At 52.0% G+C, this 23,970-nt stretch overlaps 1 protein-coding gene across 2 annotated transcripts in view; it reads right to left on the bottom strand.

Annotated features, from left to right (window-relative positions):
- Nucleotides 1-2,656: 2,656 nt before the first annotated feature.
- The window catches only part of PIGQ (phosphatidylinositol glycan anchor biosynthesis class Q), a 39,902-nt gene continuing 18,588 nt past the window's right edge, over nucleotides 2,657-23,970 (bottom strand). For both annotated transcript variants that reach the window (XM_050317673.1, XM_050317672.1), the window contains exons 6-11: nucleotides 22,778-22,931; nucleotides 20,075-20,186; nucleotides 18,206-18,286; nucleotides 17,136-17,250; nucleotides 12,805-12,866; nucleotides 2,657-8,296 (exon numbers count right to left, since the gene is read on the bottom strand). In XM_050317673.1, coding sequence (XP_050173630.1) covers nucleotides 8,144-8,296; nucleotides 12,805-12,866; nucleotides 17,136-17,250; nucleotides 18,206-18,286; nucleotides 20,075-20,186; nucleotides 22,778-22,931 — 677 coding nt within the window. In that variant the 3' untranslated portion in view covers nucleotides 2,657-8,143. The remainder of the gene's footprint in view (nucleotides 8,297-12,804; nucleotides 12,867-17,135; nucleotides 17,251-18,205; nucleotides 18,287-20,074; nucleotides 20,187-22,777; nucleotides 22,932-23,970) is intronic.

Below are 23,970 nucleotides of genomic sequence, written 5' to 3'. Positions count from 1 at the left end.
GCCCGCCGCGCCTATTGGGCCACACACAGTCAGTCAGGAACTGCCCCGCCCCCGCTCAGATATTTGCGCTCCCATAGGTTCAGCTACGCGTCAGTCACGGTCGGCCCCGCCCCGCCCTTACCCGGAGCGCTCGGGGGGCGGGGTGGGCGGGGAAGGACTACAACTCCCGGCATGCACTGCGGAGAGCGGGGCGTGATGGGACGGGCGGGGGAGATCCAAGGATTGGAGGGATGCGGGGATTGGGGGCATCCAGGGATTGGGGGATCCAGAGATTGGGGGGCATCCAAGTATCCTCCAGGAAGGGGTGGCAATCAGGGTGTGTGTGTGAGCACCCAGCTGTGAGGAGGCATCCGAGTGGGTGGGCATCAATTTATGGGGGGCATGCAGGTGTGGGTGGGTATCTAGGGGGGCATCCAGGTGTTGGGGACACCCAGGTATGAGAAGGGCCCGTGTGTGGGTTCTCGGGGCGTTGGAGGTGTGTGCACTCCACTGTAGGGAGGGTACGGGATACTCACTGAGGGCTGGGCTGGGCAGGCGACATCCAGCGTGTCCGCAGGGATGGTGCCAGCCATGGGCTACCAGGCTGGGCCTGTCCCCAGGAAGGGCTGTGACACCAATAACCACTCCATCGGAATCCCTTGGCACTGGTCCGGCATCCGTGAGGAGCCACTCCCAGGGCCAGTCCCAGGGGATTCCCAATGGGAAGGTGGAAGGTGTGGAGGACAAGTCCCTGTGCCCAGCACAGCATCCTGCTCCTCTTTTCAGAGCTGCACATCCCACTGGGGATGTTCCCAATGAATCCCATCTAAAATGCCCTGTGTCCCCCAGCCCAGGGAGCAGCAGGGATGCCCCTCAGCCTGCAGGGAGGCTGAGGCTCCCCCCGGCTCCTTCCCTCTGGTGAGTCAGCTCCTCCTCCTCCTCCTCCTCCTCCTGCTCTGTGCCCTGGCTTGTGCTCCTCACGTTGCAGCAGCAGCAGCACTGAGACTTCTTGCTTTTATAAAACATTAATTGCTGCCCAAGCCTGTCCTTCCCAGCGGGGCTGACTCCCTGTCCCCTCACAGGCAGGGCCAGGACAGCAGTGCCAGTGGTGCCAGTGGTGGTGTGACTCCTCTGGCAAAGATCCCCCAAAAGTGGGGCTGGCAAAGGGGGATCTGTAAAAGGGGCTAGAGTGGGGTGGGCTGAGAGCAGGCAGTGCAGTGCCAGGGCCTGGGCAGTGGTGAATCCACCAGTCCTCAGCTGGCTGAGACACAGCTCTGGGCACCAGGATACCCATCTGAGCACCCCCAACGTGGCAGGACCCCGGTGCCCCACAGCTCTGGGGACAAGGGCCCTCCTGTGCCCCATCCCTGCCCCTCAGGGGCTCTAAACCCACCCAGTCTGGGGAGGGCAGGTCATGGAATCGCAGGCATATTTTGGTTGGAAAGGACCTTAAACCCATCTTAATCCCACCTCCTGCCATGGGCAGGGACACCTTCCACCAGCCCAGGTTGCTGCAAACCCCGTCCAACCTGGCCTTGGACACTTCCAGGGATGGGGCAGCTGCAGCTTCTCTGGGCAACCTGTGCCAGGGCCTCCCCACCCTCACAGCCAGGAATTCCTTCCCAATATCCCATCTAACCTTGCCCTCTGGCAGTGGGAAGCCATTGTCCCTTGTCCTGTCCCTCCATCCCTTGTCCCCAGTCCCTCTCCAGCTCTGCTGGAGCCCCTTTAGGCCCTGGCAGGGGCTCTCAGGTCTCCCTGGAGCCTTCTCTTCTCCAAGTGAACCCCCCCAGCTCTCCCAGCCTGGCTCCAGCCCTGGGAGCATCTCCATGGGCTCCTCTGGACTGGCTCCAGTGCTCACAGGGTGAGGGGGGATGCAGAGCCACTCCTCTCATTTCTGTCCATCAGCCCATTGGCTCCAAAGCAGTGGAAGTGGAGAGGAGGGGGACGGGCAGGAACCTCCTCCATTTTATTTCTCTTGTTTCAGCCCCTGGCTCTCAGTCCTGCCACTCCACAGGACCCCATTCACGGCTCAGTCAAGGGATTTCTCACCTCGCTGGGATGGTGGAAACCCAGCTGGAGCCCAGAGCAGTGGGAATCATGGCAAGAGGGGGTGAGGCAGAGCTAGAGGGTGATCCTGGCAGAGGGGGGATCTTGGCAGGGGCTTGGTGCAGTGTGGGGACTTTGCCACGGCTGTGCACTCAGCTGGATGAAAGGGGAAGGGAATGGAATTGGAGGGAGGGAGTGCTCTGGGGTGAGGAGGAGAGGAGTGGTCACAAGGCCCCCCCATTCCCAGCCCAGTTTGGGTTCCTGCTCGGATTGGGCAGTGCTGCAGAGGTTTGTCCTCCCATCCTGCCCCTCACACCAAACAGCACCACCCCACAGCAACAGGCTCAAGGAACCCCTCACTGAACTGCAGGAAATCCCAGGGCTGGAGGAGCATCACCTCAACCCTGTCCCAGGCCTGAGGTGGGATCAGCTGGGTCAGGGCTCCTCCTTCCATGGACTTCACAGCCTTGGCAGGACAATTAGAGCTGGACCAGTGGTGAAATCCCTCTGTGTGTGAGAGCAGAGGATGAGGAACTGCCCAGCCAGGCCTCAGGATGGAGATGAGCTGCCTGCCTGGATAAGCTGTGGCAGCCACACAGAGCTTGTTAAACAAGAGGGAGGAGTTCAATTTTTCTCTCCCAACATCTTTATTAGAGTGTAATCAAAATCCATTTAAGTTCTGATTAAAAGGTTTAACTAACCAAAAAACCCCACACCTGTCAGCAGAACAGAGCTCTCCATCCCTAAACTCTCCCACAGAAGCACCTGTGAGTGGTATGTGCAGAGCATCCCTGGTCCCAGCTGTGCAGGGACCGGCTGCCACTGGCACTGCTGCCCCTGTCACTGCCCTGCTGGCATTGCCATTGCTCTGCCCAGCACTTCTGCCTGCACAAACAGAGCTGCCATGAGCACTGAAGCCAGTCTGATTCCTCAGGCAGGGCTTGTTCCTGGCCTGGTGCACTGGCCCAGTCTGTGTTTCACATCACCAGGCTGCGTTTCACATCAGCACCAGGGTGGGAAGGAAGTCACCTTAGCTGGGGTTAGTGGTGACATTTAAAGCAAACTGTGTCACACTTCGCTCCTGCTGAAGGTTCATGTGAGAGGAGGAGAAAATGTACCAGTGGTTTTTAAGCAGTGATCAAACTTCCTCTCAAACTTCACTCACAAACACACAGTTTCAGTGCAACTGTCAGTGATTCAGTGCTCTTTCATGACACTTTAAACCAGGAAACACTGGAAGCAGGAGGATGGATTCCAAGAGTTGTGAAGTTCTCACGAATTTCCCCAGTGCCAGAGGTTGAATAACACTGTGGATGGGAGAGGTGCTGCTGCCTCTCCCTGCCCTGAGCGAGCACAGAGCGGGGCCCCAGCTCTGCTGCTCCCCTCAAGCAGCACAGCCAGCACCTCCCCTGCCTCTGGGAATGCAGGGAGTATGTTCTGTCACCTCCAGCATCCAGCAGCACAGGGATCCTCCTTGTATTTGGCTTGCTGAGGCAGTAAATGGGGAGTTAGAGCATTCCTGGTTTGAGGCCTTGGCGTGGGTAAGGACTGGAGGTGCCAGCTGGGAGTCAAAGGCAACAGACTCTTGAGCAACTGCTCATGGAAAATGCTGAGCCAGATGCAAAGGTGATGGGCACACTGTTCTCATCCAGGAACACAAATCAGCTGCCCACGTGAGGTTTGGATTGCTCTGAACATTTTTATCCTGCCCCCAAAAGCTCCTGATGCAGCTGGAAAGCCCCATGGCCTCCTGTCACGTGGGGGATCCAGACCCATCCCATCTGTGTTCACAGCACACTCACCCTGCAGAGCCTCAGGGCTCCACACAGAGCTGCTCCCGACCCGTGGGCACTGCCAGGCTGGGGGTGTGTGCCCAGCCCTCTGTGCTCAGCACAGCAGCAGTGGGGCTGCACTGCAAGTGCTCTCAGCAAGTGCAGAGCAGCAGGCGAGGAGCAGGTCAGGTACCTGAGTCAGTGCATGGGCACCCTAAACCAGAGGGCTTGGACACCCCCCCAAGAGGCAAAGGGGCTGCTGGACAGTCCCTGAATAGGGGGGGGCAGGAACAGAGGTGGAACAGGACTGCAGATGTTCTCAGTCACTGCAGAGATCTGGGTTATGGGGTCTCCACGCTTGGCACAACAGGACAAAAGGCGATGGGCACGAACTGGAACACATCAAACCCTGGCTGAAGAGCTTCTCACTCTGAGGGTGACCAAGCACTGCACAGGTTGTCCAGGGAGGGGGTGGAGTTGCCACCCTTGGAGATATCCCAAGGGCATGTGGGCACAGTCCTGGGCAACAGCTTTGGGTGGCCCTGCGTGAGCAGCGGGGCTGGACCAGGGGACCCTGAGGTCCCTCCCAACCCCACCAGTGGCTGCTGCAACCAGCAGGTCTAAGGACAGACAGTAAATCCCTGAGGGCTCGAGTTAAGCAAGAAGTTGGTGTTGGGACAGCAGGATGAGGCAGCACAGGCCAGAAGGAAAGCAGCTGGTGGTCTGCAGGATGACAACACAGGAGATTTCCCTGCCTTATGCTCCTGAAAGTCAACCTACGGGTTATACACGTGTGGAACCCCCTTTGTGTGGGTCTGAATGGGGCCCAGTCCAGCTGCAGGATCAGGGAAAACTCCCAAACCCACAACCAGAGCCTTCAGTGCAGTGCAATTACTGAGGTTTCCTTTCAGCATCGTCACATGCTGTGCTGGTGAGGAAAGGAAAGGATTTCTCCAAGGCAGAATTTCTATCTAGGATGGAGTTTTGCACACAATGAATCACGTTTTCCCTCACAAACCGCCTGCCTAAGTACAGAGGGGGTTTGTGCCAGCACTGGGAACCACAGGGTGGGAGAAATAATAGCTAGAAAATGCAGTATTAAAAAAACTCTGCAAGATCAGAGTCTGACTGATGGTTGGCAAAGCCTCCTTGTGCCTGCTCTAAGGGGGTTTGGTAGGAATGGGAGATCTGAAAACCTTTAACTACTTCTCATCCAAGGGCTGACATGGAAAACACGGATCTGAGGAGAAATCAGAGCCAGAACCTCACCAGCAGCCTCTTCCCTGAGGAAATGCCAGCACTGGGCCAGTCTGTGCTGCTGTGGAAGATGATGCTGATCCCAACTTCTAATTAGGGGGATGACATAAGGTCAAGTGTTCCTGAGCAGGATGTCTGCTGAGCTGTTGTAATGTCTGTGCACAGAGTCGGAAAAGGGTGGGGGAAGACTTGTTCCACAGCAGGGATTGGAAAGGAAGAGGAGAGACGTGGCAAAGATCCAGCCCAAGGAACTCAGATGCTCAGATACCACCACAGGAGAGGAGTGCACCCAGGGGGGCAGCAGTGGGACAGCTAGGGCAGCAGTTCTGGGTGACACAGGAGAACTGCACCCCCAAGGAGCTGCCACTGCCCAGCTGGGTGCTCAGGGCTCTCTGTGTCTCAGAAGATTCAGGATCTCAGGTCTGAGGAGGAGCTTTCTCTCAGTTTGGTATTTCCCCATCCCCAGAGGCAGCATCAGCCTTTAGTAAACAAACCCAACACTGGAACATCAAACACATCTGGCAGGTTCCCAAAAGGAAGGTCACATTTGCTGCTTTTCATGGCTCTGTGCTGTCTCCGGGGCTTTCAGGTCACTTGATCCCAAAGGACAATCCCAACTAAGACCATCATGAACTGTCTGGTCTCACAGGAAGATTTTAAAAGCCAGGAACGTTGTTTCCACAAGACCAAAAATAACCAAGTTTCTCACAGCAGTCGGTGAGCTGAACTGTGCAGGCCTGGGAGGAACCAGGGATATCATTTAGTAGCTCCAGTGGAAAGATGAGAGGGAAGTAACATGTAAACCTGCTCTGCTGAGAGCCAGGTGAGGATGGGACTCCAGCACTGACTTCAGCTGAAGTGAGAAACATTACTCAGACCATTCATCCACTAAAGGCATCACTGCCTGGAGTTATTCCCCCCTGGAGTGAGAAATACCTGGGCAGTTGGTATTCCAAGAGAAGAAGATGCTGCATTTGTACAGGAGTTTTCAGCAGGGATCATCAGGGAGGAACCAGATCCCTCCAGTTTCTGCAGGCAGGGATGTCCCACCCAGAGCCTGCAGTGGCAGATGCTGATGGGGGGTTTTGCCATGCTGGCTTTCTTCAGTGAGGTGCCCTGGATGGGGTAACAGGACATCCTTTGGGAGCAGGGGCCACACAGCCCTTCCTCTCTTCATGATGTCCCCAAGAAACCTGGAAGGCCTTGGAGATTTGCCCGCTAAGGAATGTCTGGACCAAGCACCAGCCTGCAGAGCTTCCTTTCCTCCTGATCAGGCTGTGACTGGACAGGCAGTGGATGCACCATGACAGGCTTTTAGCAGCTCCAGACAACCCAAATATATCTGGCCAGGGTTGTCTTAAGGCAGTGGGGTCGTAACCTGCCTCTCCTGTGACAGCCTCCAGCACACGGGGCAGCAAACTCTTATCCTGCCCCTGCAAGTGCTGAGTGAAGGCTCCCGAAGCCCAGGGCACTTGCCTTGCCTCCATAATTCCCGCTGGGATACACAGGCAGCCCTCCAGAGAAGGGCTGAGCCACAGCACATCCTCCTCCTCCTCGTCCTCCATCCTTGGTTCCTTGGACAGCCAGAAGAAAAGGGGGCAGGACCAGCACACCCCTCATCTGCCAGTTAACAGAGCCACCTTGGGTGTGCAAAGCAGGGTCCAGGGACACTGCACCCTTGTTTGAGCTGGGCCACAGCAGCCAGCAGAGCTGGAGGAAGGATATTCTGGGTAAGGACTGCGTGTAAATGCCTACACAACTACAGAGTATCCAGAGGGACACAACCCTCCTGTGCACAGAGCCACTCCTTCCAAGACAGAGAACAGGAGACACGTCAAAATGAGACCAGGACACGAGAAACAGAGCACTGCTGTACTGTGGAGGTGGATTCAAAGCAGGAAATCTCCCCTTAGAGAAATCATGGAATCACAGAACGGTTTGGGTTGGAAGGGACCTTAAAGCTCATCTCGTTCCACCCCCTGCCATGGGCAGGGACAGCTTCCACTAGACCTATAGTTTCAGGGAAAAGAGTGGCTTTAAATGCCTCACACCCAAGATTTTAAAAGCTCCTTGACTGTCAGGAAGTGCAAAATGAGGGAGTCCTTGATGAGGGTCTCACCAGGGCCCTGGAAACTGGGGGTGCAGCCCAGGCTGCCCTGAGCTGGCTGAGCTGGGCAAGGAGCTGGGCTGAGCCCCCCAGCAGAGCTGTGAGCCTCCACTGGGACTGGAGAGCCCTGAACCTTGGCAGAGCCCCCAGCTCTCTGTGCCAGGGCTCAGGGCACACACCTGGGCAGCCCCAGAACCACAGAATGCTCTGAGCTGGAAGGGACCCACGAGCATCACGGAATGGCCCACACAGGGGACTGAACCTGTGACCTTGGCTTTATTAGCACCAAGGTTTAACCAACTGAGCTCATCTCAGGCTCAGTCTGAGGCTCTGGGCTCTGTGCTCAGCTCGTGTCAGCCCAGGGCTCAGCTCTCCCCCCAGCACTGTTTGCTTTGGAAAACAATGCAGGTGAGACCACACAAGCACCCTGTGTCTGTGCTGAACACCTCTGGTGCTGCAGCGGGGCTGAATCCAAACCCTCCCAAAGGGAAGAGAATACATATTCTCTGAACCCACACAAGCTGCTGTTCAGTGTGTGACTTCACAAGACAATCCTCCACCCTGTGTTTGACCAGCTGGAAGGCTGAGGCATAAAATGTCCAAAACACCCTTTAGCCAAATGCACCTCAGCACTGTGGCTCTGAACCTCCCCAGGGGATGGCCCTGTGAGCCAGCATGGCAGGAGACATTCACCCCCAAACCTTTGTGACACTGAGGGCTGGTTTCCTGAGGCACTGACGGGGTTAACCTTTTCCTTCCAAAATAATCATTAGCATATTACACAAACACAGTGTAAGGGAAGAGGACAGTTGAAAAATAACGATTAAAAATACTTGCCTTTAAAAATTCAGCCCCTCTCACGTTACCAAAATCTATTTAAAGGGCTAACAGCAGCTGCTGGCTCCAAGAAGCCTTTGGTCCTAAAGCATCAGGATTCAGTGTGTTTTTCTGGCCAAGTTCTCCAGCTCCTTCACTGTCTTTAGTCCTGCTTCTCTCCTTTGTGTTTCCAAGGGTAGATCAGCTCTCCAAGGAACAGCTTCTTGCAGAGAGATGCCCAGGAGTCCTTGGGATAACAGCTGTAGGTGGGCAGCCTGTATGTCTGTACAACAGCACCATAGGAGAGAGGGTTGATCTGTGGGAGAAAAGAGGGGCAGCAGCAAGGAAAACGTGTGGTGAGAGGCCCAGGCAGCTGGGGAGGGCGAGTGCAGCTTCTGCCCAGCACCAGCCTCTGCTAAAACATCAGTCCTGCTGCTCACAAAGCACCAGAATGTCTCCCTGCCTTGGTAAGGCTGTTGGTCCTTCTACAACATCCCCAAACGGGAACAAGTGGAGCTTGGCAAGGGATGTTGTTGAGATCATCTCCAAGCAGAGGCAGCAGAGGTGCTGGTGCAATGACAGTGACACAGTGACACACGTCACTCACTGTCCCCTCCTGTGTGAGGGCGTGGCAGTGGCTGCAGAGACAGTGAGAGAATCCCAGAGCCATGGAATTGTTTAGGTTGGAAAAGACCTTTAAGATCATTGAGTCCAACCCTTAAGCCAGCACTGCCAAGGCCACCACTAACCCATGTCCCTAGGTGCCACATCCACACAGCTCCAGGGATGGGGACTCCACCACTGCCCTGGGCAGCTGGGCCAGGGCCTGACCACCCTTTTAGAGAAGAAATTTTCCTTAATATCTGATCTGAACTTATATCTAATAATACCCCCCATGGATGGGGGATGCACTGGGACTCTTCTGGAATGGGCCAGTGAAGCCATGACTTATATGAGCCCTCAGCCCACAGCTGTGCTTTAAGTTAGACCTGGTATCACCTCATGCCACCACCCAGTGGAACTGAGTCCAGGACAGGATCACACTCCAAAATAATTACCACTATTATTTTCCTCATTTTCCCCAGTTTTACCTATTGGAAATCACCATTTTCAATTAAATCTCCTTGGCTGAGTTCATCTTTTAAAATTTGATTTCAATCACCATCCTAACCTGTGCCTACAAAAGCTCTGCTTAGGGTCCCAAGTTGCTTTATTGACCTTTTGGAGATGGGGGGCAGACAGAGGCTTTGGTTGGATGAGGGGTGACAGAAGTACATCAGACCCTGGAAAAGCTCATCCCAGTGCTTTCAGGGCAGGAGACAAGGGAAGTCCACGGGATGGATCCAATGGGGCCAAGATCTGACACATCTAAAGGCTGCACAGCAATAGAGAGTCTCCAAAAGAGCAAAAAGGTTGCCCAGAAATGGTGGGGCTCAGAAAACAGACCATGAGAGATGCCAAGGAAAGGGACTTACAGAGCTAGAGGACGCTTGGACACTGGGGAGAATGGAAGGACATCCTCAAGTGAAAGGGTCCAGCTCTGCTGGAACCAACCAAGCAGCTCCATGAAAGAAGACTCCAATTCACAGCAGAAAATCCAGCCACAAAAAGCAAAGAGAGACAGCAAAAACCATGCAGAAAGACACCACTTGGTCAAAAGGTGAATGTTTCCACTGAAATGTATCCAGTTTTCTAGGAGTGTGCCTGTACCACCAGCTTGCTTCAACTTTCTGGTGCTCACAGAGCAAGGGGGTGAACTACAAGGATGGAGCTCTGGGAAAGGATGGTTGAGCAAAAGGCTCATTAGAATTCATCCTGGAGACCTTTGTCAAATTAGTTTCAAAGCACAACATTGCTGAGGCAGAAGGGGAAAATGCCAGTACACTGAAGCATCCCTAGGAATTTCTGGAAAAAGGCCAGGGCTGCAGCTTGCAGGGAAAAAAATTTAAAAAAAAAAATTAAAAAAAAAAGGAAAAAAAAGAAAAGAAAGCCAAAGAAAGCTGCTCCCAGAACAAACAGCAGTAAAACCTGAGTAACTGTTTCTGCCCATTCCCTCACTGTAGGCAAAGCAGTCTGTTGAAGTGCAAACATGCTGGGGGAGGACAGGAACTGCTGCTCTGCAAGAGACACACAGTGTGTGTTCCTTTGACTATTGGCTCCGTGGGCTGGAAGGTTTGGACACAACAGTTCTTGTTAAGAAGCATCTCCAGGCAGAGTGTGGATACCAACACTTCTCCACTAAAACATCTCCAGGGATGGGGCTGCACCCAGAGCAACACATTCCCTTCTCTCCTGGTAAAAATGGAAACATCAGGCAAAGCCCATCTGTAAGTGAGGTGCCAACACAAGTTCCCCTTATGCAAGTCCTGCAGATCAAAGCTGTGATATTCCCTGCTGGAATATCCATCCTCCTCTCATAATGGAGCTGTTCCCTTTCCCTTCCTCTCCTGCTTAACCCTTCTCAAAGCAATTGCTGGGAAAGGTGACACTTCCAGCAGCAGGATGGATCAAACTCCTCATGTCCCGGAATCATAAAATCAGAGAATCCCAGACTGGTTTGGGTGGGAAGGGACCTTAACACTCATCCAATTCCAACCCCCTGCCATGGGCAGGGACACCTTCAACCAGCCCAGGTTGCTCCAAGTCCTGTCCAACCTGGCCTTGGACACTTCCAGGGTTGGGGCAGCCACAGCTTCTCTGGGCAACCTGTGCCAGGGCCTGCCCACCCTCACAGGGAAGAGTTTCTTCCCAATATCCCATCCAAACCTGCCCTCCTTCAGTTTAAGGCCAGTCTTTCCCTGGGCTCTCAGTTCAGTTGAGCCACACTGCCAGAATTATTTCTTCTTATGCATCAAAAGAAATGATTTTAAGCACTAACGAAAACACTGACCTATGTAAGACTTCCTGGAGAATATTAAGTAGCATTTGGAATGGAAATATCATTCCCTGCCCTCCATCCCCCCTGTGTCTGGACTTTGCATTCCAATGGTACTATCTTAAAAATCAAAAATAATCACTTGGCTGAAGCATGAGCTGGATGGGAATGCTCAGACCCAGGATTATTGATTCCTAATCCATTAGCAGTGTCCCAAAGGGCAGCTCTGAACGTATCAGTCACCTACAGCTTCAATTATTTTGAGCCCAGCTCCATGCAAACAGCCTCATTTCCATCAAGCAGAGCTCCAGGAGAGTTACATGGAGAGGGGGCAAAGCCACTGTGAAAATTCTAGAAAGGCACATCACCTTGTAGAGTAAATAAGAATTTTAGCATGTCTCTTAAAAACAAGCTTTTTAGATAGTCCTCTCCAAAGGCCTATCAGAAAGTGGGGTATTCAGCAGGATTTCTAACACCAGCCCATTTTTCACTTCCACCAGCACAAAGAGAGTGAAAAAAGTGCCTTTCCTGACTCTCTGCTCATTATTATTTGAACAGAAGGCTGGGACAGACACCCACTGCAGCACTTCCACCTCTCCAGATGATGACTTGTGCTACATTCCAGATAGCAAATGGATCTTCCTGCAGTGGTCCAAGGAAAATTCATCACAGTCATATGACTCACTGCCTCTGCTCTTTAAGTGGGGATCTTTTCCCTCTGGAGAGCCCATCCAGCTCATCCACACACACTCTGATGCCAAAGCTCCTGTGCCTCATCTCTGCTGTCTGGGTTCCTTTTTAGGGAGTTCTCTGGCCATGGAGGACGATGGATTTTGGTTCTTACACCACTATCCTACTGAAAGACAGGAACTGGGAATACTGCACGCTCAGGGAATGCTAGATTTGCCCTGGAAGACATCTGTTGAAGGGATTCCCTCTGGAATTGCTGCTAGCTGCTGTGCTGTTCCCTGCTGGCCTGACCTTTAGAAACGGGGCTGGACCCAAGATGGAAAAAGCAAAGGAACTGGGAAGCTGCAGTTAATTCCTTCCCACACACTGCCCCAGTGTCCAAGTGTTTTATAAGTGCTTTGCTACTTGCAGCCTCTCCTCTTAGGATGCAGAGAGCAAGAAAAGCCACCCTGGGATATGGCTGTATTCCTGCTGGGTCAGGGAATGGAAAATTCGCTCCTGAAAGCATAAGAACTTCCCTGCTACCACCACCTCTTTTCTTTTCAGAAAATAATTTCCTTCAGTGTCTCTGATGTCAGAGGGTGGAAATGCAGGGTTACAAAAGCACAGGTGAGCTATGCCCATGCACCTTCCCAGAGCAACTCAGGAGAAAAGCAGGAGGCCCTTCCCTTTCTCCAGGCTCAGGTTCTCATCCTGTTGGCACCGTGGAGCAGCCAAGGCTTTTCACCACAGCTGGAGGGGAGGACCTTTCCTGGTGCTTCATTCTGGATGGTTCAACTGCTTCCTGTTGCTCCTTTCAGTGTTTAGCAACTGCCAAGGGGAAGCTGCCAGAGCCAGGAGGGGACAAGGACATCAGGTCTCAATGCCAGAAGTATCACAGCTCCATGTTTCTCCTGCCTCCCCTTCTTCTCCTGCATTTCACTTCACACCATGCAGGGCACTACATTTTCTCCAGAGGACTCCAGCAGGGCATCAAAAAGCAGAGAGAGCACAGCCAGCCATGGCAATGGAAAATCATTTCCCCTGTTCCAGTGTTTTACAGCTGATTGATATCTTTTAAGTGGAGCCTTTCAGTGGGAGCAGCTACAGGACAGGGAAGGTCTGTGGGGTCACAGATTCACAGAACATGCTGAGCTGGAAGGGCCCCACCAGGATCATCGAGTCCAACTCCTGGCCCTGCACAGGCCCCTCCCCACTGTGTGCCTGAGGTCACTCTGAGGGCAGTGGCACAATTGTCACAGAGGGCACCAGGGCCTTACCTGCATGAGGAGCCGCAGAGGTTTCCCATCCTGCTGCTCCAGGACTCTGAACTTCACTCCAGCTGCAAAGACACAAAACAAGGAAATCCATGGTGGGATTCTTGGGACTGTTCTGTGCAGGGCCAGGAGCTGAGCTTGATGATCCCTGTGGATCCTTTCCCACTCAGGATATTCTCTGGTTCCATGCCATTTGTTACCCAGTGCTGTTGTCTGAGCACTGATTCCTTACAAACTGTCTTAAACCTTCCTGGATTTGGGAACCTCCTCACTTTTTCAACAGGATCCTCTCACAGTGGTTTAAGGCTAATTCCAAATGATGTGTTTCCCTCAGCTCCATTAAAAGAAGCTCCTCTGACTTCCAGCTTGAGAACACTGCCCTAAAGCAAGCACAAAGCCCAGAAATCAGCCAGCCAGACCTGATGAGGACAAAGGGACTGGGAAAACCTTTCTCTTTCCCCAAACTTCCATCAGAACGGGAACTCCACGTTCAGAGCAGGCAGAGGGCTCACCTTTAACTTGTGCTCATGTGGATCCAGCACATGTGCAAATCTCTCCCTCTTTCAGACTGAGGGAGGAAAGTGGCTGACTAGAGGCATGAAAACATTTCAGAGCAATCCTTGCCCATTAATCTCAGCATCCTGATGTTTTTAACAGGCTCCTAACCCCATCAAACCTGCCACTTTTCTATTTCCTCTTGGATAAACCTGTCCCATCCAAGTGTGTCCCTGTTATTCCTTTCTGCAGGTGAGACAAGATTAACAAAAGTGATCTGCCACAGATCAAACACTGCCTCAGGAGCACAAACAGAAATAACACCTGTGTAAACCCCATCACTGCAGTATCTCTGTGACTCCTGAACATTTAAAAACCAAAATGTTTCCTCTTTTTCCTCAAGCTTTGAATTAATTAAAATTATATAGTTCACTCCTGGGAAAGAACTCTCTTCTGTAGCACAGAGCTCTGGTTTAAACCCTCTGCCCAAACCATAAAACCTTTTTGGCCGGGACAGGAGGGGTTTATATACATTTTGCTGGATTATATTGAAACATGGGCTCCTCCAGTGGCTTCAAACAGATGTTTGAGTACCCTGGGCCTCAACAAGCAAATGTGCTGGATGACAAAGTGTTCAGTGTGATCTCAGAGCTGAGGCTAAGAAGAAGTGTCTGAGCCATTCCAGGAACTATTTTCAGGCAGAATTTGTCAGAGAGAGTCAGAAACAACAGGCAGTGAAGGTTCAGGTACAGGGCCAAGCACTCTGGTGCCTTATCCTACAACAGTCCACCAGGGCAGCAAAAGCTGGTTCTGTAGGTCATGGCCACACACCTCCCTTCCACAGCTGCAAGCAACCATCTCTTAATTAGGTTATTTAATTGCTCAAGAGTCCGAAACTTCTAAGAAAATAGATGCAGAAAAAGGCCATAAATTTATTTTAGAATGACCTACAGATTCCCACAGTGCTCAGAAGTCTGAGCACTTCTCAGGAGGAGCAGGAAGGCTCAGTCTCCTGCAGGTCACTCCAGCAGAGAAGAACCCTGAACTATTCCATGATTTCCAGGCAACTCCAGAACTCAGGGTTCTGCTTCTTCTGCACAAAGGCACCATCAGTGGCACAAAGAGAGACCAGGACATGAACTCCTTTGCTTTGTTTCACAGGACAGCACACTAAAGTGAGCTCACTGCCTGTTTGTATCCCACTGATCAGAGAGACAGTAGCATGACAGGTCCTATAGAACCACGACAAAACCTGTCCCAACCTTCAGGATGGCAATACTGGGACAGAGAAACACAGAGAAAATGAACTGGCCTGTTCACAATCAAACAGCATATTGGTAACCTGTGTGTGGGCAGAGCTCTTGAGCCCCCCCAAACTCACTGTTATGCCTTACTTCACCCTATGCATCCACATCCCAACCAAGGTGGCACCCCTTGAGCTGACACTGGGTGGACACAACTCTTGTACAGAGGACATCAGCTGATGGATGCACAAAAGGCTTTTTAAGGTCACAAATATTTCACTTTGGATCTGTGGAAAGCAAATATGGCCAAATATGGGTCATTCACCTACTCTGGCCCAGGCTTCATCAATGGGGTATTTTGCCAAGTCACTGAGTCTCTGAATCATGGAGTGGTTTGGGTTGGAAGGGACCTTGAAGATCATCCAGTTTCCCACCCCTGCCATGGGCAGGGACACCTTCCACCAGCCCAGGTTGCTCCAAGCCCCATCTTGGACACTTCCAGGGATGGGGCAGCCACAGCTTCTCTGGGCAACCTGTGCCAGGGCCTGACCACCCTCACAGGAAACAATTCCTTCCCAATATCCCATCTAAATGTCCCCTCTTTCAGCTTAAGGCCATTCCCCATCGTTGTGTCACTGCTTGCCCTTGCAAAAAGAGCCTCTCCAGCCTTCTTTGCAGGCCCCCCTGAGTGAAGGAGCTTGGAGGCCAAATGCCATGAGTGAACTGAGCTCAACTTAAACATGACAGTAAACCTTTCCTGCCAGCAAAAACTGCCCATTCATGTTGGTAGAACCATCTTGATGGTGCCTGTAAAATCAGCTGCTGTAACACGTGCCAGGGGGTCTCTTATCCAAGTTCTGGGTCCGAAAAGGGAGGCAGAACCCAAGCAGTGAGGACACCAGGAGATGTGTGCTCTCTGAAGTCCTTTGAACTGGATTCAACTGCTCCATCTGTTCCCACTGCAATGCCATGTTTTTGTGCTGGGGCAGGAGCACAGGCTGCAGAAATGCTCAGAGCTGCCTCTTCATCTCACAGACACCATGGCATTGCAGGATCAGTTAAAAAACTCAGCTGGGAGGACAACCCCGTGCCTGGGTGGAGGCTTCTTACCCTGCAGTAGGGACCTGGCTGAGCAAGAATGAGAAGCATTCCAAGATTGAGGGGAATATGTGGTCTTAAACAGAATCAGAGAGGTTGGAAAAGACCTCCAAGATCATCAAGATCAACCTTTTACTGAACATCACCACGTCAGCTAAACCATAGCCCTGAGTGCCACATCCAGTTGTTTCTTGAACACTTCTAGGGATAAATCAGGGATACATCTCTCAGTGGCAATGAGATTTCCCTCTGCCCCGTGACCTGCTGTTTACTGGCTCTGTTTTCTTCAGCAGCATCTCCCCAAAGATAGCCCTGAAGGGGTAAGAGGTTTCTGCCAGGAAATTCATAGGAACCTGCTGAAGGCAGAGCTGGTAACATGGCTCAGCTCTACCTTCCCAAAACTGAGCATGGCACAGCTCCAACAGACTGCCGAGGTTGCCTCAAGCTGAGGTTGCCTCAAGCTCCCCTGCCTTTGATGACTAGCCTTGGTTTAGTGATGAGCAAACTCTTTCTCCCGTGTTAAATTCCTGCTGCTTGCTCTTTAAATGGATAGGAGATAATAATTTAGATGTGCTTGACCATAACCAGATCAACCACAGTTGTTGACAGCCAAATTCATTCCAAAATGAGCCTTACTCTGGTGCCAGCCATGGTTTTTGGTTACCCAAAGTGGAAAACAATGACTAGTTCAAAATGGTGACAGATTAGTCTCAAAAAGACAATGATGATCTGAACTCTGCCCAGAGCTTTGAACTTAATCCAAACTCCTCAGCACAGGGTTTCACTTGGTCAGGTCAGCACAGAGCTGAAACAGCTCCACTGATTCGCAGCCACTGTAGATCCAGCCCTTTGGAACAGCCAATATTCCAAGTATTTTTGTGATCTGGCTTAATGCAGAGCCCAAACCGCCAGGGTTATTGGCATTGTTTCATAGAATCATGGAATATCCTGAGTGGGAAGGGACACACAGAGATCACCAAATCCAACCCCTGGCCCTGCACAGACACCCCAACAATCCCACCCTTTCCCGAGAGCATTGTCCAAACACTCCTGGAGCTCTGGCAGCCTTGGGGTGCCATTGCCCCACCACCCTCTGAGGGAAAAACCTTTTCCTGATATCCAACCTAAACCTCCCCTGGCACAGCTTCATGACATGCTTAACTCTCTGAAGTTTACCTGACCTGGTGCTCTAGAACTGGAACAAAAGATGAACTCCTTTATATGGTGCTTGCTTGGATGTCACTTTTGGGTGCCACAGGATTGGACTGAGGAAAGGTGCTCGTGATTCTGCTTCAGCATCAGATTTCTTTCCATTGACATCCTCACCCTGCTCCTTGCAGGAATTGGTTAACAGCAGGGACACCTGCATGACTCAAGCCTCATGTTCTTTCCTGCCCCCACTGCATCTTTCTATTCAGGAGTGACCCAGGGGCATCAAAATTAGATGTAAAATGCAAAATCCTTGAGCTGCTTTAGGGGCAGAGCTGAGGGACTTACCTGCGAGCCTGTAGGATCTGCAGAGCCGAAGGAGCAGGGAATAAAGGGGCAGAGAGTCAATCAGGTCAACCAGCAAGTGGATGAGGCCTTGCACAATCACCACCAGTAATCGGAGCTACAAACACAGCGTAACAGAGAACCTCAGCAAACAGGAGATGAAACACCTGGAAATTCATGAGCTGAGCTGGGATCTGACGTTGCTGTGGGCTAAGCCAAAGTCCTGTGGGCTAAGCTAAAGCCTCCCAAAGTGGGTTTGATGTCCAGAAGGGCTGAGCATCCAAACCCTGGGTGAGGATCCTCGGCAATCTGAGCTTAAGGGTGTAACTGGAATGAAGCTCCTGTGGCTGGAGTCCTGCAAGGAACGGGACCTGTTCCACTTCCAACAGCCACAGCTGAAAAGGAAGCCCAAATTCTCCCATTTCTAGTCAACTCCAGCACTGTGTACCACTCAATGTCAACTTTTCCCTCTCCAACAGGGAGCTGAAGTAGCTTATTTCTGCCCCATACAGAGTCTAAGCAAGAGCAGAGCAGTCAGGAATGAGCTCCCTGCTCCATGTTTTCTGTCCCTGATTAAAGCACCTCCTTTTGTCACACTGCAGTTATTTTTTGCTGCCAAGCTCATCTGAAAAGAGAAGGCTCAAAAAAGATGCTGAAAGCATGTGATTGTCACTGTCTGTGGAAAGTCTGGCTCTGGGGAGAGACTGGTCATGTTGGGGGAAGAAAAGAAGTCCCAGCGTCTGAGCAAAGCCTGGCTGAGGGCATTTAACACAGCAATTCCCTGGAAAAAAGTTCTGGATCAAACCACAGGGGCTGTCACCTCGGACATGGGATGGAAAGATAGAAAAACAGCTTCTGAGAGAAACAGTTTGCCCTGCTGGCTTGGATTTGCTGGGAATTCCCTTCAGAGAAACACAAACATGCATCCTGAATTCCACTTGAGCTGTGTGAGAATCCTTCCTAGGACACCCAAAATTTATATTTTCTTTATGGATGACAATAAATGTCTAGGAAACCATTTTTTTACTATCTCAGAAGAGAGTATATGACTTGTTTCAAGGGTTAAATCTTACCAGGGTAAACACCAAATAATACAGTGCAGTTGTAGGCAGGAGGAACAGCAGGATGGTGAACAGCAAAGTGCCAATAAATAACTAGGGGAAAAAGGAAACACAATCATGAGCAGAGCAATGGCAAAATAAAACACATTACAAATAAAAAACAGGAGACTGTGAGGCAGCAGAAGTTTGCAGGACTCCTGAATGTGGTTTTTTACTGCCTATGTGAATAATGATGCTACCTGGGATATTTTCAGCATTTCTCCTCTCACTGGGCCTTCTTAGAAGGCTCTCTATTGTAGGAGTATGTTTGGGAAGATAAATAAAAGCTGGATCCTGACAGCATTTTCCTTTATAGACAACACTCAAGATTTCCTATTTCAGCCCAGCTTCCTTAGGAAACAAGACTGACATGATCTTGCCATTTGTTCCCACCACATCCACAAAAGTTTGGTGGATCAGTTTTCAGCAGAAAACTGTGGAAAGGAACAAAGAAGAGGAAATTTGGATGGAAATTTTGTAGAGAACTGAGAAGTACTTTTGTTCCTCCTTGTTTAGCAGAACAGGCACCTGGTTAAAAGCTGTCAGAATTTGGCTGATAAACATTCCCTGAGGCACCAGCCACGGGAATTCTACCTCTTGCTCAGTGGGAAACTGGGAGAGGAAGAAGCTGGAGTTACTGGGGTGGGGGAGCAATATTCAGTGGATGAAGAAGGAAAAAATCCATGGAAAGCAGGTGTCATTGGCTCCACTGCCCACACGAAAAGTTATTTTTATTCTGGGTCAGCCCAAGTCTAACTAATTCCACCTGGGAGAAATGCACATTCATGACAAATAGGGACCTGACTCTTCAAGTTTCAGTCACCACTTCCAGAAGAGAGAAGCCCCAGGAACACAGGGCACTGCCACTTCTGCAAAAAGGGATATGAAAGAAAAGAACCCCCCAGCCACGTCACAGAGGTGGATCAGCATCCCAGCTTTAGGCTCATAACCAGGAATAGATCACAACCCAACCCATTCTCCTCACAGCAGTTGTTTCTCCCCTCCTCTGTCACTCCACTGCAGTTGCTTAAACCTCCAAAAGTCTTTTAAGGTCTGCTTTGAATGTCTCTGCCTCCCCAGCCAACGACACAATTCCCACTGGTCTCCAGAGCAGCAGGATGAAGCCTGGAGTGCCAACCCAATTCTCCTCAAAGCACACAGGGACTGAGCCCTGATGCAAGCCTGGCACGGAGGTTTTTAATCTCCAGAGAAACAAAACCAGCCCAGCAGTGGTGCAGGAAGCTCAGGGTTATCTGCTGTAAAGGGGGGAAGCACCGACCGTGGGAGTCCCAAAATTACTGTCTGATTTCAGTGATGTTGCAGCCACCAGAGAAGGAGCAGTTCAGGCTCTGCTGGACGTTTGTGTGGCGTTTCAGAATTAAAAAGAGCTTCCAGTGCTTGACAAAAAGCTGCCTCTGCCTGAGTGAGAGCGAGTGGGCCCCGCTCCAGCACAACGTGAATGAAACCGGGCCTTTTAATAGAAACGCTGCCACGGCTGTTACTGTGGCAACACTGCCGGGCACCGCACCGGGAACAGCCTCCAGCCCTCCCCCATTCCCGCTCCAGGCTCCCGGACTGCAGGAGCTGCAGCGCCCACCACAGCCCGGGACAGGAGCTCGGGGGGATTCAGCCCTCTGAGAATGAAGGGAAGGTTTGGGAAGGCTGGGGAAGGGAAGGGGAGCTGCAGGACAGCAGAGGAGCCATGGATGCAGTGTTGGGGCATGTCCTTGTTCCAGGCACCACAAAGCCTCCCATGGCTTCTGTCTCCGTGCTGGCTGGAGCAGGACAGGGTCACAGGGCCCGTCACAGGGTCCTGTAGTGAGCCCAGGGCTGCAGCACTACCTGGTCCAGGTCATAGGAGCAGGAGTCCACCCGCTGGCGGAGCACGTTCCACTTCTTCCCCCGGAACAGGCGCCACAGGGACGACAGCCCGTAGATCTTGAGGCAGTAGAGCCTGAGCAGAGAGAACACTGTGGGCATCAGAGCTGGGAGCTCCTGAGCCCCAGCCCCAGCCAGCCTCACAGCCAGCCCACCCAGCCACCAGTGCTGCAGAACAGGGGGTGGCAAAAGAGATCAGCTGAGAACAGGCACAGAGAAATGGCTCAGCCAGTGCATTTGGGCTGGCCCTGGCACTGGGGCTCCTGCAGCCAGCTCTGGGCCACTGGAGGGCAAAGGCCAGGCCACGTCCTGGGGCTGCAGCAATTGCCAGCCCCATGGCACCACCTTCCTGGCAGCAAACGGTGGTGAGGCCCTGGAGTTGCCCAGAGAAGCTGTGGCTGTCCCATCCCTGAAGTGTCCAAGGCCAGGTTGGACGGGGCTTGGAGCAACCTGGGATAGTGGAAGGTGTCCCTGCCCATGGCAGGGGGTGGAATGGATGATCTTCAAGGTCCCTCCCAACCCAAACCAGTCCATGATTCTATGAAAAGCAGCAGCAAGCTCACTCCCCCAGGCTCACCTGTGTGTCCCCAGCTCAGATCTGTCCCTTCCCCTCACTGCTTCACACCCTCCCACGGCAAGGCTGGCCAAGGTCTGACCCCCCTCCTCGAGTCCATGCAATGCAACTTTGCCTCTGCAGCACAGAGACAAGAGAGAGGACTGGATCCCCTGTGCCTTCCCCAGTAACTCACAGCTCCAAACGTCCTCAGGAGGGGAAGAGACCAAGGAAATGGCCCCTACTGCATCCCTTCCTTAGGATTCACAGACTTGGTGCTAGGACACTTGGAGCTACTTCCCTCCCAGAAAAATGGCAATGATGAGGGAAACTTGGGATGACAAGGGATGTGAAACAGACACCCTTCTATGGAATAACATCAAGGAATAAAGGACTCCCAGGATGGAGAAGAGGCACAAAGAGGCCTGGGCAGAAGTGCCAACATACAGGGATAGAAAGAAAGGGGACACAGCCAACCTGTGGGGCAAAACTGAGCCTGAGAAAGCCTGAGCTCCAAAAGCCAGCCTGGTAAACCAGGCCAGCTAAGGCGTGGAGGCTGCTCAGACTTCACATCAGCTTTGTGAAAGCAGAGGCAAGGAGCCTTATCCCAGAGAGTAATCTCTAGGATTGAGGAACACCAGCTGCTTCCAGGAACTGGCAGGGTGCCCCCAGGCTGCAGGCACAGCTCAGTGCACTGATCCCCGGGCAGGAGGGTGCCCAGGAAGGCTCCTCCAGGTTCTGGGACACACCAGACATGGCTCTGACTGAGGCCACGCACTCCCTGCACACCCTGACGTGACACCAAGCGGGTGTTGCTGTGGTGGCCCCTGCACCATCTGCCCTGGCTGCCTGCACACACTGCCTGCCCTCCTGTCACTCTGTGGTTTGCTTCACAAGGGGATCTTGGGCTTCACCAGCACCTGAACCAGCAAATTCTTCCACCAACTGTGGGGCTGTGGTGGCTGTGGGTGACTGCTGTCCCTTCCTGGCTCTCCATGGGGGCACCTGGCTCAGCAGGGCAGCTCAGTGCCAGTGCCAAGGTAACAAAGAGCTCCCTGTACTCCCAACAAACACGAGGTGGGTTGGCTGGCTCCCTGCAGCTCGAGGGAAGAGCAATCAGCTGAGAAAATGCTTTTCCTACTTCCACTCTCTGCACAGTGAGGAGAAGCAAGGCCACTCCTCATAGACCAGCACAGAGATTCCAGTAGTTAGAGGTGCTGGGAAGAGACCCCCCCAATCACTGACACTGATTTTGGGTGTAAGCCCTGCACTCACAACAGACCTGACTCATAAATCATGTCTCAATATTTCCAACCATTCCCTAAACTACTCATGTCTAAAGACTTGCTATTTCTCCTATTGTTTGCAGTGTGAAGCCTGGGGAGGGACAATGACCATTCTGTACCTTATAAACCCAAAGGTCCTTTACTTATTGTATCCTATCAGGCTCAGCTGTTGTCCCATGGCCTGTGTGACTCCTTGGTGCAGCACATGTTACAGGAGACAGGAGCAGAGCCCAGGGATGGGCACTCCTTGCACAGGAACCACAACATGCCCCAGATGTGCCCCAAAGCCCCCTGCACTCCCCACATGCCCCAGCCCTCAGGCCACAGGGCTCTCCAGGAGGTCCAGACAATGACACCAGGATGGTGTCACAGCCATGCTGGGACCCCAAACCTGGCAACTGTGCTCCACAAGAACCTCTGAAGCAGGGAAAGAACAGGGACTCTGGAGATTCTCCAGAGCTACAAGAGTTCCCCTCTCCTCCTCCTCCCCTCCTCCCATTCCCCTCCAAACCACTGGGCAGGGTGCAACTGAGGAGAGCACTATGAGGCTGAATCAAAGGGATGGCAGAGCAGCTTTCCTGTCCTCTGCCTGTCATGTAGTTTTATTTTTCCAGGTCAATACCACGATAAATAAATATTTAAACACGGGAGAACTGAAAGACAGGTTGCTTGCACTACTGTGGCCACCATTTCTACCAGCATAAAAGAATTAATAAATAAATTAATTGAAAAGCACTCCACCAGGACCGAATGCTCCACCAACTGAAGGTGTGGCCTGAGGGCTCTGTGGCCCTTGTCCCCACCCAAAGCCAGGGGGGAAGGACTCACCTGGCCCCGTAGACGTAGAAGCAGTAGATGTGGAAGGTGAGGAGCGCGATGATGTCGGAGAGGATGCACAGAGCCACAGTGAGGCCCAGGCAGGCGGACAGCCCCACGTACCACAGGATCATCTCGATGAAGGGAGACATCAGGTGGATGTAGCCTGGGGGACATGGCAGAGGGTCGGTGTCACCTCCTCCTGGCACTCTCAAAGGTCTGATTCCCCCTACTCTAGAACACGGCTCTGGAAATCAGAGCCATGAAAACGTGGGAGCAAAGCTGGAAAACTCCTTTAGATGTTACCTCCTTTTTAGGAGCCCAGGTTTCTGTTCAGGTGTGGCAGCTCTGTGAGGAAGGGGAGGACACACTTACCTTGAACAGAGAAGCCACTTTGCTCCACATGTGATTCACAGAATCATGGAATGGTTTGGGTTGGAAGGCACCTTAAAGCCCATCTTGTTCCACCCTCTGCCATGGGCAGGGACATTTTACACTAGCCCAGGCTGCTCCAAGCCCTGTCCAACCTGGCCTTGAACACTTCCAGGGATAGAACATTTGATTTTCTACACCTGTGTCCGGGTTCTCAAGTACATTTTTAACTGCACACATCAACATTTACTGCAACCATTCCTATTTTCCTGCCCTTCCCACAAAAGCCACCCCATATGGCTTTTATAAAAAAACAGTGTGGAGAAACAGTCTCTTTCATCACTAAAGTGGGGCAAAGTCACACAAACAAGACCACACTTGATTGGTGAGCAAAGCAAAGCAGTATAATAACTGTGGGGTTCATGTCCATCGTGACTGTACATCAAGGATAGAAGGGGAGTATTAATTCAAGGGGGAACCTGAAATAATGAAGCTGCACTAGGCTGAAGTTGGGGATAGAACAGGGCTGGTGTTTGCATCCCTGCACATTCCTCATCCCTACCCCATCAGCTGCCTTCCACATGGTAAAGGCCATGTAAACCCTGGGTAAGACCTTGTAGAGGTGCCTTCCCTTGGACCCACCACCAGTGACACCAAGAAAGCTCCATGGTGATCTGCATTTCTTGCAGAGCATCAACACCAGCACTTTGCTTAATATGCATGATTTCCTTGTGTGGGAATCCAACTTTAGCTTCAGTTCCCACAGCAGGAAGACTCAAAGACAAGTCTGTACTTGCAGAAAAGCATTTTGATTCATTACTCACCTCTAGGCA

Source organism: Myiozetetes cayanensis, unplaced genomic scaffold, assembly GCF_022539395.1.
Source record: "Myiozetetes cayanensis isolate MyiCay16 unplaced genomic scaffold, myiCay2020 scf20-37, whole genome shotgun sequence".
In the NCBI taxonomy this organism is placed as follows: domain Eukaryota; kingdom Metazoa; phylum Chordata; class Aves; order Passeriformes; family Tyrannidae; genus Myiozetetes; species Myiozetetes cayanensis.
The sequence above is the reverse complement of the archived record's forward strand: the minus strand, read 5'-3'. Positions and strand labels throughout refer to the sequence as shown.